The 16,309-nt window shown below is 39.9% G+C and overlaps 1 protein-coding gene across 7 annotated transcripts in view; it reads left to right on the top strand.

The window, feature by feature from the left end:
• nav1a (neuron navigator 1a) overlaps nucleotides 1–16,309 on the top strand; it is a 148,037-nt gene that overhangs the window by 49,426 nt on the left and 82,302 nt on the right. For all 7 annotated transcript variants that reach the window (XM_082144964.1, XM_082144968.1, XM_082144966.1 and 4 more), the window contains exons 5-6: nucleotides 6,488–6,590; nucleotides 13,559–13,912. In XM_082144964.1, coding sequence (XP_082001090.1) covers nucleotides 6,488–6,590; nucleotides 13,559–13,912 — 457 coding nt within the window. The remainder of the gene's footprint in view (nucleotides 1–6,487; nucleotides 6,591–13,558; nucleotides 13,913–16,309) is intronic.

Raw genomic sequence — 16,309 nt, 5'->3', positions numbered from 1 at the left:
AAATGCAGCTGCTGTGGAGTTATGGTGGTTGTTAGGTTGTTGCTACATTATTAGAGTGTTCTGGGTGATTGTCAGGCCAGTCTGTGGTGTTCAGGGTGGTTGCTAGGGTGTTGCTCAGGTGTTTTAGTGGTTGTTAGATGATTGTAAATGTGTTCAGGATGACTGCCAGGACATTGCTGTTTGATTGCTATGGTGCTCTGGTGGTTGCCAGCGTGTTATGTGGTCGTTGGATAATTTCCAGGCTTGTCAATGGTGTCCAGGGTAGTTGCTAGAGTGTTCTATGAGGTTGCTAGGTGGTTGTTAATCTGTTCAGGGTTATTGCCAGGGTATTGCTATAGCTGTTCTGGTGTTGTTACATGGTTATTAGAATGTTCTGGGTGATTGACTGTCCAGTCAATGGTATTCATAGTAGTTGCTAAGGTGTTGTGGTGGTTGCTATGTGGTTGTTAATGTGTTCATTGTGATTGCAAGGCCAGTCTATGATGTTTAGGGTGGTTGTGTGTGTGTTTAGGGTGGTTGCCAGGACATTGCTATGTAGCTGCTGTGGTGTTCAGGTGGATGCTATGGTGTTGCTACATGTATGTTAGAGTGTTCTAAGAGATTGCCAGGCCAGTGCTATTGTGTTCTGGATGGTTGCTAGGGTGTTGCTTAGGTGTTCTAGTTGTTGCTATGAGTTTGTGAATGTGTTCAGGGTAGTTGCTAGGGTGTGGCTAAGGTGTTCTGGTGGTTGCGAGATGGTTGTTTGTGTGTTTAGGGTGGTTGCCAGGGCATTGCTATGCAGCTGCTGTGGTTTTCAGGTGGATGCTAGGGTGTTGCTATGTGGTTGTTAGAGTGTTCTAAGAGATTGCCAGGTCAGTGCTATTGTGTTCTGGGTAGTTGCTAGGGTGTTGCTAAGGTGTTCTGGTGGTTGCTAGATGGTTATTTGTATGTGTAATGTGGTTGCCAGGACATTGCTATACAGATGATGTGGTGTTCAGGTGAATGCTAGGGTTTGCTACGTGGTTATTAGAGTGTTCTAAGAGATTACCAGTCCAGTGCTACAGTGTTCAGGGTTGTTGCTAGGGTGTTGTGGTGGTTGTCAAGATGTTTGGAGTGGTTGCTAGGTGAGTCACAAGAACTCACCCCCAAGTCTCTGACATTCTGCCGCTTTTGGCATATATGATCACAAGTAATGGCACACATCTTCTTAACATGCACATGGTTTGAGGTATCAGGGGTTTGTTCTACCTCTTAGCAAGCACCACAAATTATTGGATTCATATTTTTCTGGCACCCCCTCTGCTTGCCACTGGAGATGACCTTTCACATCTGAACAGCTTGACTACTTTAACTGGCACATGGTGCTGCAACGGTTCTGTGCGTTCAGTGACACCATCATCTCAGTATTGAGCTAATTCCCAAAGCCACTGAAATCAATAGTTCTTATATGTCACACCTCTTAATGGTGAAATCACTGCGATATGTTTTTCGTGAGCATGTTTCTGCAGCATTGAGTGGTGCTGCCAGACTGGCTGTGCTTAGACTTCATCCATCAGGGTGATGGACACCTCATAGGTTCATGAACTCTCTCTCTCTGCATAGGTCATTCCAGCACTGGCCAGCTGGACTGACCCGCAGGGGTCCGTGGGCGTGGGGGTGGAAGTGTGATGATCTTCTCAGTCTCCTTTCGTTACACCAGCGGTCAACAGCACAATTCACATGCATCCACTGCTAACTGGAACAATCCATGCACAATGTCCTATTACTGAGAGGAAACTCTCGGCAAATGTTTTTTGGACATATAACTACACATAATTCTTGGAAATGCATGCTTAACTTCGACAGATATCAATACTGAATCCATTAACGAATGGGAGCAAATCCGCTATGCATGTTTTCGGTTTAAAATATCCACTGACTCCAACATGTTCTCTCAAATCTGTCCATTTTCTGGTAATTACCCTCTCACAGCTTAATGTGTGCTATCACAGAGAGTTAATGGTCCTTTCAGACACAGACTGTTGCAGACACCATCATTGTCATCTTGTCAATGGGGGGTTGTGGTCAGCCTGCTCTAAACTATACTCATCTTTGGTTTTATGACACACATATTGCTAAATTAAATGAAATGAAAGTGATATCCAAAGGAATAGCATAAAATAACGAAGTGAAATGTTTCCCAAAAGGATTCCTTTCATACCACCAGCTGTCATTGGTTAGCCAAACAGATAAACGCGCTCTGTTTGACAATTATATTATTATATTATGATAGATGTTAGAGGTAAGACAGAAAATAACAGGGAGAACATGGGACAAGTAGCTCTGGAAATAAAAAGTCAAACTTGAAAAAAAAAAATGAAAAAAAAAATAAGTTTGGGTTAAAAAAAAACATTATAATGTTTAGTAAGTCTCTTATTATAAGAGTAAGTCTCTTATGCTCACCAAGGCTGCATTCATTTGATCAAAAATTCTGTAAAAACTGTAATATTGTGAAATATTACAATTTAAAAAGAAATGTTTTCTATTGTAATATATTTTAAAATGTAATTTATTACTGTGATGGCAAAGCTTTATTTTCAGCATCATTACTCCAGTCTTCAGTTTCACATGATCCTTCAGAAATCATTCTAATTTGCTTATTTGATGAGAAAGTAAGGTGAGGTCACCATATATACACTATTACGTAGAGAAGCGTTCATCAATTCTCAAAACCTTTAAAGGGTTAGTTCTCCCAAAAAATGAAAATTCTGTCATTAATTATTCACCCTCATGTCGTTCCAAACCCGTAAAACTTTCGCTCATCTTCAGAACACAAATGTGACCCTGGACCACAAAACCAGTCACAAGGGTACATTTTTTTAAATCATTGAAATAATCTGAAAGCTGAATAAATAAGCTTTCCATTGATGTATGGTTTGTTAGGATAGGATACTATTTGAAAATCTGGAATCTGAGGGTGCAAAAAAAATCTAAACAAAATATTTTTTTTTATATATATTTATGGTAGGAAATTTACAAAATATCTTCATGGAACATGATCTTTACTTAATATCCTAATGATTTTTGGCATAAAAGAAAAATCGATAATTTTGACCCACACAATGTATCGTTGGCTATTGCCACAACCCGTGTGACTTGTGACTGGTTTTGTGGTCCAGGGTCAAAAATGATATTTTCTGTCCCTCCATTGACAGCTACGCAACTACCACTTTCAAGCCCCAGAAAGGTAGTAAATACGTAATCCATGTGACTTCAGTGGTTTAACCTCAAATTTATAAAGTGACGTGAGTGCTTTATTTCCACAAAAAATATTTTTTACTTTAATACTTTATTTATTTTTAGTATTTTTAAATCTATTTAAAAAATATTAATCTCCAACGCGAGTTCACGTAACAACGTCTGCTCTCGTGTCAACACAACATGTATGCGTTATAGTGCTCCCGTGAACACATGTTGGAGATTCATATTTTATAAATAAAGTGCTAAATTATGGGGTTTTTTTGTGCAAACAAAGCACTTGTGTCGCTTCATAAAATTGAGGTTAAACCACTGAAGTCACATGGATTCCTTTCATGATGTCTTTACTACCTTTGTGGGGCTTGAAAGTGGTAGTTGCGTAGCTGTCAATGGAGGCACAGAAAACTCAGATTTCATTAAAAAGATATGCATTTGTGTTCTGAAGATGAACGAATGTCTTATGGGTTTGGAATGACATGCGGATGAGTAATGACAGAATTTTTATTTTTGGGTGAACTAACCCAGAGCAGAGCATAACATAACTATATAATAGAGGGCCTCAGTTATGTACAGTACAAGCCAAACTAGCTTTAAACCAAACCACCATCCTCACTTGCAGAGCAGCCCATTTGAACCACTCTGGGAGACTCATTGTATTTCATGAGTCTAATTGTATGAGATTATGCCTGAATGAAGAGACACTCCACATGGGGCCACATGGGGGGGTTCTCCATTTTCATCACAAAGCCATGGGCCACCTCCATGTGTTGTACTGATCCACTAGACCACTACACACACCCTCACAAACATACACACAATCATTTTTCTATGGTGGAGATTAAAGTGAATTAAAAGTAGGACTTTGACTAATGCCAGTCTGGATGTCATTACAGAGGGTTTGGCATGAGGTCCTGCTGTGCTGACTGGTCAAGCTTCAGGATTAACACACCCCAGGGGAAACATACAAGATGGTGTGAGTGATGAGGTTTTTGGGGGGCTGTGAGGTGGCAGGGACAGGTAGAGACTAATCCCACCAAATTTTAGGACTGTCAAATGTGCATAAAGTAGTTCTAATTAGTCTTTTTTTTTTACTAAAACAATGAAAATGGAATTAAAGTTTCCATTTAGCCTAAAAGCAAAACTGAAGATAATGTATTGGTAATTACATTTTTGAAGAGGTGTTACTGAGGCCAGTAGGGGGCGCTTACCCTGTGGTCTGTCTGGGTCCTAATGCCCCAGTATAGTGATGGGGACACCATACTGTCAAAAAGCACCGTCCTTCGGATTAGACGTTAAATCGAGGTTCAGGGTGTCTATGGTCATTAAAAAAAAAGAGTAGGGATGTCCTGGCCAAATTTTCCCATTGGCTTTTATCCATCATCATAACATCCAAATATATCCCCATATATATATTCATTGGCTTCATCACTCTGTCTCCTCTCCACCAATACATTTGTGGGGTTTGTGGTGGGCAGTATGGCTGCCGTCCCATCATCCAGGTGGATAATGCACAGTGATGGTGGTTGAGGAGTTTCCCCCTTCCATATGTAAAGCACTTCGAGTGCAGAGAAAAGCGCTAATTAATGTAAATAATTATTATTTTTTAATTAATATTATTACAAATGATTTATGTAATTGGATAATTGATGCTGTTCGGGGTATCATGTTCACAGGTGATAGGAAAGCTCTTTGGCAATGAGTCTCCTCTTAATATTTCAGCCTAACTAAATTTACCAATTGCAACTCTAACATAATTTTTTGTCATGGTGAAGTCCGTCAACATTGCTGACATGTTCAGTTTTAGTATCCACATTGTGTGCATGAAATAGTCGCTGACAAAGTTAAAATGTGTCATCTGAGGAGCGATATCTATTTAGGTTGCTAATTTTGGCCCTCCAAAACCATTTCGGCTGAATTTTTTTATTTTTTTATTTTTGCTATTTTGGCAGAATATTTTCAGTGTCAAATATGTCAGTGCATCACTAGTTCCAATTTAGGGGTACGTTTGCCAAAAGCATCTCTAGACAACTATACTTGCAAGTTCTATCATTATTAACATTAACCCGAAACCACAGTTTTAACGAACATTTGCAAACAGCCTCACGCATTTGTGTGGTTGTATACAGTTCTCGACCTGTGGTTAGAAGCAGTTTCTTTATAGTATGACATGTGGAAAGACATAGATCATGCTCTTGAGCACAATAAGCAAGCTAACAGTACATGCATTACATTCTATATCATAATTCCCTTTAAATACACTGTATATACATTTCAATCATATAATTTAGCTTTATACAACAATGCAATGCGCTCAACGTTCAATTACCAGTGTGACACATGAACTGTATCAAAGAAGCAATATAATTTTTTTTTTTTTTAATTAGTATATTTTTTCTCATTGTTTGATTGGTCAAAAGTTAAGACAATGCCTTTCCAAAATGATTAGTGGACTTGCCAGCATAGCGAGTCTTTTGACAACATTACACATTTCATTCTGTTTCACATAATTTCAACATACATTAAAGGCTGCATGTGATACGCTAGTATTTTATTCCATCCGAGTCCATCCTGTGTGTATGCAGCCAAACTGATGAACTGATAAACTTAGGGGAACGTCTTTGTAAACTGCGCTATGGTGGGTTTTACGATCTGACACTAGAGCAGCGCTGTTTTTTTTTTAGGGTGGGAGGCTGATTAGACGAAATACAGCACTTTTACTGTCAGCAGTTTTAAAACAGTCCTCAACATGTGTCGAGTTAAGACGTATAATGCATCCCCCCCAGTTTTACAGCTTGAATGTCAAATAAATCTGTATAAGCACATTTGCCTAAATAAAGAAAGCAATTAAATTGAAAGGAGACCTTTTATAAATACTAATGTCCTGTTTAAGTGAGCTTGCTAGTACAGTAGCTCAAAGTGCTTTTGGCATCTTGGCAGACTGGAAATGTAATGTTTAATTCATTCGAGTACTGCCTGAAAAGCTGCCCGCTTGCTGAATCGCCATATTCCACTGCTCCGTTTGCTCTGCCCTCTTACAGTGTGAGAGAAAGCCGTTTGTGTGTTGTTCCTGAAAGCTGAGATACTGTACGTGTGTGAGTGTAAAGGTGGAACATGGCTCGATATCATGCATCTTGATATACGCTAATGTTTTTGTTGGCCGTTCTCCACAAAGTGTTAAATCTTATGTTTGTGTGTGTGTGTATGGCCACATCACTGCTAAATCCCTGCATTAACCAGTCACTCATCCTCTCCTCTCTGCTCTTTTCTGCAGATCCCGAGTCCCAGAGGAAACGCACCGTTCAGAATGTCCTCGACCTCCGGCAGAACCTGGAAGATACCATGACCAGCTTACGGGGGTCGCAGCTCAGCCACAGGTACAGGAGGTCACACGCCAAGCCAAGCACTGCTTGAATTGGTGATGCACTGTTTGTTCTGTTTTGTATTGTTTTTGGTTAAAGGAGTCATGACCTGTAATTTTCACTTTTCCACGAGAAAAAATGTATGTTATGATTGCCTAACAATTATACACTGGCCGGGAAGCCGATATTTAAAAGTGAAGCGTTTGTTTACCCCTGGGTTCGTCAACCAGCCCACGTGCACGCGCACTCAAATACGTGATGTTAATTTCTGCGCCGACTTGACGTCATGTCGGCGCAGGATATACCATATATGGACACCGCAGACCTATGCTGCAGGAAGCCCGCCCTGCCCCTCTCCCCCTCATATTCAGTCAAGCGCCGCCATGAATTCCGATTCGAAGTACGCACTCGACCGTGAAAGATGCAGAAACGTGGTGCACACGTGAGTTGCTCTGTTGTTGACTGCCAGAATCAACATGGAAATGTTTTTTCTCTTCCAAGAACGGACCAAGCTATCAGGGACCAGTGGATTAAATTCATTTTTAATGATGCGGTTCCTACAACCCTTCCCACTGGCTTAGGTGTCTGTGCTAAACATTTTACAAAAATTGCGTTGCAATGATAAGATCTTTATTCACGCGATCAACAGACTGTCTGTCATCTGCTCAGTCAGTGCTCATCATGCTGCAACCTTTCATGTGATGGAATAGATTTAAATATAATGCTTTAAACGATACTTTTCACGATTTGTTAATCTCGATAGCTGTAATAGTAAAAACGTAGTAAAAGTTTTCGACAGAGTTCATGTAATACTATTAGCTATTTCATATGCAAGCATGTCAGCCAATCACAGCAGTGGGCGTTTGCACTGCAGTCTCACAGCAGACACGCCCCTTAAAACAGAGCGTTCAAATCTGAGGCTGAAATCAGGCTTGGAAAAATGGCTTTTATTTATAAATTATGACCATTTTTGATGTAAAAATCATACTAACATTATAAGGGCACCCCAGGCAACATTATAAAATAATAAAACAATCCAGTTCATGACTCCTTTAATTGTATTCTAGTAAATCACAAAAATCAGGTTTTAAAACTAAAATAAGGGTTGCCAAAAAAAAAAAAAAAAAAAAAAAAAGACAATATAGTATAATAACATGTATTGTAATAATTATAAGCTTATCGGTATTGGCCAGAATTTTATCTTAATGTAAATGCATTCTTTTAAAAAAAATTACACTTTTTGTACACTGAAAAAAAGAATTAGTTGAATTTGCATTAAGTTGAACTTAATCAATTTTAGTTCAACTTAATGCATTTGTTTAAATGTAGATAAAATCAATTGTGTGCAACCACTTACCATCATTTTTTTTTATTAAATTCAACGAATCATTTTTTTCAGTGTATATGTCATATACAAATGTGGTTCAGAGGAATTTTACATGTGACCAAGTCCGAACACCACCAAAGTCAGTCAGCAGTCGTGGAATGGAGCAGCAGATGTTTCTCTGTCCTTCTCACATCAGCACCTCCCCCTGTTGTTTCCTGCTTTTCAAGGTCCACAAACACACATACAAAAAACCACAGCAAAAGGATGGATTAGCCTCTCACCAGAAAGCCACAACTGCTAGACCTCACACAGTATGTTGTGTTAGTGTATTGATATCAGAGCTACTGGCAATGTTTGTGCTAGAGTGTTGTTTAAAGAAACCATAAGCACTCCTTCAACCAGAGGAAGTCTGATGCAATGCTCAAGGAAGCTGTTAAGGGTGCGTTATTCTAAACCAAGAGTTCAACCCTGCAAACTAAACACACTATACAGTATATTGTGTAACAGCTGTCAGAGCCATGGCTTAGTGGTGGACACAGGTGCTCTGACGCATTGAGCCGTGGTGCTCATATACGGGTGATGTGAATTCAAATCCAGCTCCAGTCTTCTGACAGACTTTAACAGATGAACTGTTTGAGATCCATAAGCGTAGTGTATCTCGGCACTCCATCTTTCACTTAGGCTGAGTGTGTCTGGGTGATTTTAGGACTGCCTCCTAGTATAAAATTACTCTGCCTCAGCAGCTGTAAAGTCATTCTATTAAAACCTTAACGTAATTAGGCTGATTTAATGCACATAAACACTAATGCCCCTGTAGAGAGAAAGTCTATAATGTGCTGAGCCCAAACTCTATAATAGACACTTTTCTGCTTTGTGTGGCCTTGCAGTGCTTTATGATGCATAACAATGGCTACTTTCTTGATTTGTCATATTTTCTCTTCCTCTGATTGAAGTGTTCGCAGAAGGGCCTGTCGAAGGATAAAAGGAACGATAATCACTGTCATTTAGCCGTCATTATTATTCAACACAAAAAGTCAGGCAAACTGAAGCGCCTGGCATTTTCAAAGGATAATTCACATTCACGTCAATGGAATGAAATCCAGTGTCTTCATTTTTGGGGACATTTTCCTCAGCCTTTTGCTCTTTGTTGAAAATGTCTGCAGAAATATGTGATAACCGCAAGTGTGCAGTGCATTGTGGGTATTAATGGAATGCTTTGAGTTGTTCTGTGTCGGTTGCGTTCCTGTAGATCAAACGGTAGCATTTGTGTAGTGTGAACAGTTGAGCATGGCGCTACATATGTGTCATGGGTTTGATTCCCAGGGGTTTCCACACTCTGTTAAAAAAATAAAAATAAATTTTGAATGCAAAGTAGGCCACTGCATAAAAGCATCTGCCAAAAACATAAATTTCAATGCCAATTATGATTTTATACCCTAGAATTAAGCATAGCCTTAGCCTTAACCCAAAGGTAGTTCCTCGGCTTGCCCAAGACTAACCAGAAGTTTGCAATATTAGTAACATATATGTAGTAGTCCACTGATAAATCACTACAGCTGATATATCGTCCGATTTATATTTATCAGCATTGACCGATACATTTTCCTGTTTGGCGGATTCAGGAGGAACAGTGCGGTTTTCGTCCCGGTCGTGGAACACTGGACCAGCTCTGTACCCTCTCCAGGGTGCTGGAAGGTTCATGGGAGTTTGCCCAACCAATACACATGTGCTTTGTGGATTTGGAGAAGGCATTCGACCATGTCCCTCGCGGCATCCTGTGGAGGCTGCTCCGGGAGTATGGGGTCAGGGGCCCTTTGCTAAGGGCTGTCCGGTCCCTGTACGACCGGAGCAGGAGCTTGGTTCGCATTGCCGGCAATAAGTCAGACTGTTTCCCGGTGCATGCTGGACTCCGGCAGGGCTGCCCTTTGTCGCCGGTTCTGTTCATAACTTTTATGGACAGAATTTCTAGGCGCAGCCAGGGGCCGGAGATGAGAATCAGCACCTCCAAATCCGAGGCCATGGTTCTCAGTCGGAAAAGTGTGGCTTGCCCACTTCAGGTTGGTGGAGAGTTCCTGCCTCAAGTGGAGGAGTTCAATTATCTTGGGGTCTTGTTCACGAGTGAGGGAAGGATGGAACGGAAGATTGACAGACGGATCGGTGCAGCTTCTGCAGTAATGCGGTCGATGTACCGGTCTGTCGTGGTGAAGAAAGAGCTGAGCCGCAAAGCGAAGCTCTCGATTTACCGGTCAATCTACGTTCCTACTCTCACCTATGGTCATGAGCTGTGGGTCATGACCGAAAGGACAATATCCCGGATACAGGCGGCCGAAATGAGCTTTCTCCGCAGGGTGGCTGGGCGATCCCTTAGAGATAGGGTGAGAAGCTCGGTCACTCGGGAGGAGCTCAGAGAGGGGCCAGCTGAGGTGGCTCGGGCATCTGTTTCGGATGCCTCCTGGACGCCTTCCCGGGAAGGGGTTCCGGGGGCGTCCCACCGGGAGGAGACCCCAGGGCAGACCTAGGACACGCTGGAGGGACTATGTCTCCCAGCTGGCCTGGGAACGCCTCGGTGTCCCCCCCGGAAGAGCTGGAGGAAGTGTCTAGGGAGAGGGAAGTCTGGGCATCTCTGCTTAGACTGCTGCCCCCGCGACCTGGCCCCGGATAAGCGGAAGAAGATGGTATGGTATGGCCTTAAAGGGGACTTTATTCGTGACCCGAATATTTAATTCAAGCCAGCAAATTTCCGACAAAAAAGCCCATTCAACTTAAGAATGCGCTTCAGGTGTCTTTCAGTTACGTACCCATGTCTGAGACCGCACTATATCTTTATATGACATTCCTTATTCAAAGTAAAATTTTATTTCATCATCTCCGACTGCTGTATATGGTTACAGTATTGACCAGTGTGGTACCCTCAACATAACTTGTGGCCACGAGAAATAGATGTTGCTCTCTCAAAATATTAAGTCATGGCCACAAGAAAAATATATCGTTCCCTCAACATATGATCTCGAGGCCACGACTTTACATCGCGTGGCCACGACATGATGTTGCTACCTCAACAAAATGATCTCGTGGCCACGATTTATTATCACGTTCCCACAACTTAATATTCTTCACCGTAGAGAAGTGTTGAAAGTGGGACTTTTGTTTTGAAAGTGCTGAGAATGCCAGTGCCTAATTGCTAATGCAGGAATTCCTGTTCTCCGACTTTATTAGTTTACTGTCTTTGTTGAAAAGTTCTGTCAAATAAATTATTTTATAGAAATGTTAAACAAAGACAGTAAACAATATACGAAAAATAAAATTGTTATAGAAAGTTATATTAGTTCTAGTTATAGAACTAAAATACTATATATCATATACTGTCTGCATTCAAATAAATACACATTTTAATACGTCTTTGAATATCTAATAAATATTCATTTCCACAAACATTGCAAACTTTAGTGAATCCAGCAGTTAGAAGTAATTTGTAGCCTGCATAAAAACATGTGCACTTTGTGAGTGTCAGTCAGTCAGTCCTTGAAACATAGTGAAACATTCACCCAAAGGAATTATGCTACATAACTCAAACATTTTGATAGTGATCCCATCTTGAAAAAAAGATAATTTAAACACATTTACAGCTCCAACAACCCATATTTTTGTACTATAGAATTAGCCTAGTTGAAATGATGTTCTGTGGTAATTGACAGCGTGCCATAGATGAACTTGTTTTGAACCAGAAACATTCCATTAAATTTGAGAGAACTTTATCCCATTGCTTTGTATACTTTGAAAGTTGAGCTCAGGAACAGTGGGAAATAATCTCCATCCATCCGCTGGGCTTAAAAGTATTAAAACCAAACCTGGACACCTGGAAACTAAATAAGAGCATTAAAATCATTGCGGGGCAGGCACACAACTCAAGAGGATATGAGTTTATCCAGATGAGGGCTTTAGTGAGGACGGGGATGGGTGGGTGTGGAATCGGCAGAAGGTCAGCCAGTTCCTCCAGCTGCCCAAACTGTGACCTACTATTTCAATATCAGAAAAAAAGGCACCCAAGAGGTCAGTGTGTGTGTGTGTGTTTGTGTGTGTGATTGACTTCCTGTAGAAAGCTTAAGCGGCGTGTACATCAGCCATGAAGGAAATTACACATCCTCAGACATGTTTTACCTTTAAATTCTCCTGTGTCCCCACATATGATGGATCACTTACCAGAGACTACATAGACACACATCCACAAAATGTGCAAGACTGAGATGAGTCTTGCGATGTGTTGATGAAACGGGTGTGCATGATAAGCTGACAGTTATATCTGGTATGACGAATGAGTTTGCCTGCACTCTCAGAAATGTCTCTGTGGAATTAAAGAGGTTTTCTCACATTTATTCCAGGCTGGAAACCTGTCTAACCAGGGTCCAAAATTAGCTTTTTTGGCACACCTGCCAGTGGTGGGTGAATTGAGAAAACGAGTCGCGTCAGATACTTTTAGTACTTTTGGTACAGTATGTCACTTCTTGCATCACTTATATTGACAAGGATTGGAGTTTCATAAAATTCTAATTTTTGAAATTACATGTTTGGCTAAAAAACATTTAGTCAGACATACTAGTCCAGCTGTGAATGAACACAACATTAGGCCATTGATGTCTTAGCCTAATGTCAAAATTAGGAATTTTTTTCAAAGTCTTCGAAGGTGTGGCCACATTTACTGGTGTTTTGCAAATTTTAATGGACGAAAGCCAGTCATTACAATCCATACTATTGGGGATATCATGTGAGGGCAAAATATTTTCCCACATATTTATCAGAAAATGGCTTGGTTTGAAAGTTATATCTGTGTTTCGTTTATAGCTACACTAAATTGACAATAGACAATGGACCTTTTTTTGCCCTCAAAATTAAGTTACTACTAACATAATGCATTACTTTTAAAATTACAACAAAATTGTTTTCCCATGTATTGACTGACAGCTCTCCTGTCCTCATGTTGAGAGTAAGTGCAGAGGTGTTGTGTGCGCTGTGTGAACATGACGGTTATTGTAGTTCTGGACTAAATGTTAGCATTTACTCATCTCACTTACACAAAAACAGATTCAGTATTCCTCAAAATGAATAAAAACAGTGTAATGCAAACTCAGAATACTACGCAAACCTGCAATAATTAAATATCTCAAATAACAAAAACATAATTTGTGTATTTAATCTCATTTTATTAACCAATGGCTTTACTGCTGACCTTCAATGATCCGATTAAACCATACTAATAAGCAAAAAAAAAAAAAAAAAAAAAAAAAAAGACTTTAGGTAAACATCACATTTTGTTGTATTTATTGCTGAAGAAAGAATGTTAAACTTTCTTCCTCTGCGATCCAGAATGGAAGTTTAGTTTGAGCTGCGTCCTCTATTCTATTGTACAGGCGTGAATTTACATTTCCTTCAGCTTTATTTATTTCACTTTTGGTGTGAAAAGGCCTTTGCATGTTTTTGTTATTTAAAAACAAACAAGAAATCCCAGCCCAGGAGAGAAACAGTAATGCAAAAGTAACATAATTACGAATAAAGAGTAACGCATTCCTTTTGAATGTAATTTTCCCCAACACTGGTCAAGCGCTATGCTTATGTTTAGAAAATAAAGATGTAACCACCTTGTCTCGTTGTTGTCTTTCAGCTGTATTGAGAGCAGCATGTGCTACGACAGTGATGAGACTAACGCCCGCAGCTTGTCCAACCGCTCCTCTCCTCTCTCCTGGCGCCATGGCCAGTCCAGCCCTCGTCTGCAAGCGGGTGACGCCCCCTCCTCCGGGGTCACGTCCCACTCCATGCCCACCCGAGCGTCCACACAGATCAGCCAACTGCAGCGCATCCATCTCATCCAGGGCCTGGACGCCGCAGACGATGACCTGGCTGACCTCAAGTCTGCTTACCTCATCGACAGCAACCTGACTGGCAAAATCCAACCAGAAGATGATGATGGTGATGATGATGACGTCGATGATGATGATGATGATGACCTAGCCAATGGGTGAGTGTCTGTCCCTTTTTTACTGCTTGCTGATATTACAGAATTATATAAAAAATGTTTGATAGATCATATTTCAGTGTTCATAAATGTACAAATTTACATAAAAAAAAAAATCTTTATTTAATTTGTACAATACCGTTTAAAAGTTTGGGGTCAATATGATTTAAAAAAATAAAATACTTTTATTCAGGAAATACGCATTAAACTGATCACAAATGACAGAAAATACATTTATAATGTTACAAAATATTTATATTTCAACTTTCTATTTATCAAAGAATCCTTAAAAAAAAGGTATCATGGTTTCCACAGAAATGTGAAGCTGTTTTTAACATTGATAATAATAAGAAACGTTTCTTGAGCATCAAATCGTCATATTAGAATGAAGGATCATGTGACACCGAAGACTGGAGTAATGATGCTGAAAATTCAGCTTTGATCACAGGAATAAATTATATTTTATAATGTATTCAAAAGAAAACAGTTATTTCAAATTGTAATAATATTTACACAATATACTGTAATAATATTACAGTTTTACTGTATTTTTGATCAAATAAATGTAGCCTTGGTGAGTATAAGAGATTTCTTTCAACATTAAAACATATTACCATCCCCAAACTTTTGAAAGTAGTATTTTTTTTATGATTTATTAAACATTTTATAAGATAGATAGATAGATAGATTCATATAAATAGTGTCTAATAAAAGCTACACAATTATAAAGATGATAAATGTTTAACAAATGAAGGTCTTAGCAATGATTAAGGGCTATTACTCTCATACGAACCACATTTTGAACGATTTCTTTGGCTGATTTATTGTCAGCCTGAGGCCCCCCAAAGAGCAATCATGTCACAATCAGATGAGGGTCTCTTCTGGAGACATATGTGCCGTCTTCAGGTCCTCATCAGAGCTGGCTGTGTCCCCCGGGGGTCCGCTTGCAGAGCCGGCTCTCATTTTCAGTATCATGACACCTGATGTTGCTGAACGCAGCAGTCCTTCTGCGAGCTGAAGCTGTGTGTAGGAGACTGCTCATTGTTGGAGATGCAGTGTTGAATGCGTATGTGTGTGTGTGTGTTTAAGTGTGAACACAAAACTAGGAAATTACAGAGGAAATGAGATGTGTTTGCTTAAGCTGTCAGCCAAGCTTTGATGTTGGCCTCTCTTAACCTACACAGTTGGTTTAGTCTGATGGGGAAACGCCGTCAACTGCCACTGAGTCACTGCGAAGCGAGAAACTTCATGATCCAGAACACACATATCTGAAAGTACTTCACCTTGAGTTTGACACCAGATCAAATAAGTATTCTGGTTCAGCTGATCACAACCTAAAATAATACTTCCATCCAAAGTTGCGAGTTTAACTTATGCACAAAATTGGAATATCGCGTAAAAACCTTGCGATTAATGCAATGTTTCCATCCAGTGAGTTGAAGAGAACAAAATCGCCACTTCCTAATAAACTGGCGAAGTTGCTGCAGTAGGAGAAGCCACTATATATATAAATTTTCGTATATAAGATATATCACTCCTCAGAGCGCACAGACGAAACTCGATAAACACGGTAATGTTGCTTTCTGAGGTGTATGCTGCTGTTTGGGAACGCATTTCAGAATGACCATAACATTTCAAAGTCGCAAAGTCGCACATCGAAAAATGTATTCGGTGAATATTTTTCCATCGTAGTTTATGCGCATGATTTCTTATCGGATAAAACATTTTATCTCAATTGAGCGCATACGTTTTTAATGCGCATTTTTAGAATTTCTGCGCATCTTGCCGTTTCAATCCAGCGTTTTTTATGCGATATCCCAAAATGCACATAAAAATATCTGAATGGAAACATATAGCTAATGAGTCTTCATCCGTTTTTGCAGCAGAAATGCACAGTGATACAATACAACAGCCAATCAGAACACATTTGATAATAGCTTGTGTTATTTGAAGGATTTTGGACATTTCCTCTTTGCGCATTTCCTCTTTCCTCCAACACAATGCAGAAATGCACACCAACAGTAGTGGTAGGGCTGGGTAAAAATATTGATTGTCTGATTAATCTTCATTTTAGTGATCTTGATGTTGTTTCTTAATATCCCAAATATGATATTTTGCATTATTCCTGTTGGCTGTCAGTTGTAGTCTGTATTGAATGTGAAACATAGCGACAAAATATACTGGGCTGCGGCTTCTTAGGACAAAACTTCAGTTTTACAGGAGGAGATTATGTCCAACTTGGTTAGAAAATGCTGTATGATTCAGTGACATGAAGCAAATGTCTTCTTTCTTGTCCTAGACAAAGCTTAAATGAGATTTACGTCCCTGAATAAGGTTAATGTTACAGTATTTTGTGCATTTTCCCTCATTTGTTAGTGCCAGATGTTCGACAGCCAGTCT

The sequence above is a fragment of the Leuciscus leuciscus genome (genome assembly GCF_965113295.1).
Source record: "Leuciscus leuciscus genome assembly, chromosome: 18".
In the NCBI taxonomy this organism is placed as follows: domain Eukaryota; kingdom Metazoa; phylum Chordata; class Actinopteri; order Cypriniformes; family Leuciscidae; genus Leuciscus; species Leuciscus leuciscus.
The sequence above is the reverse complement of the archived record's forward strand: the minus strand, read 5'-3'. Positions and strand labels throughout refer to the sequence as shown.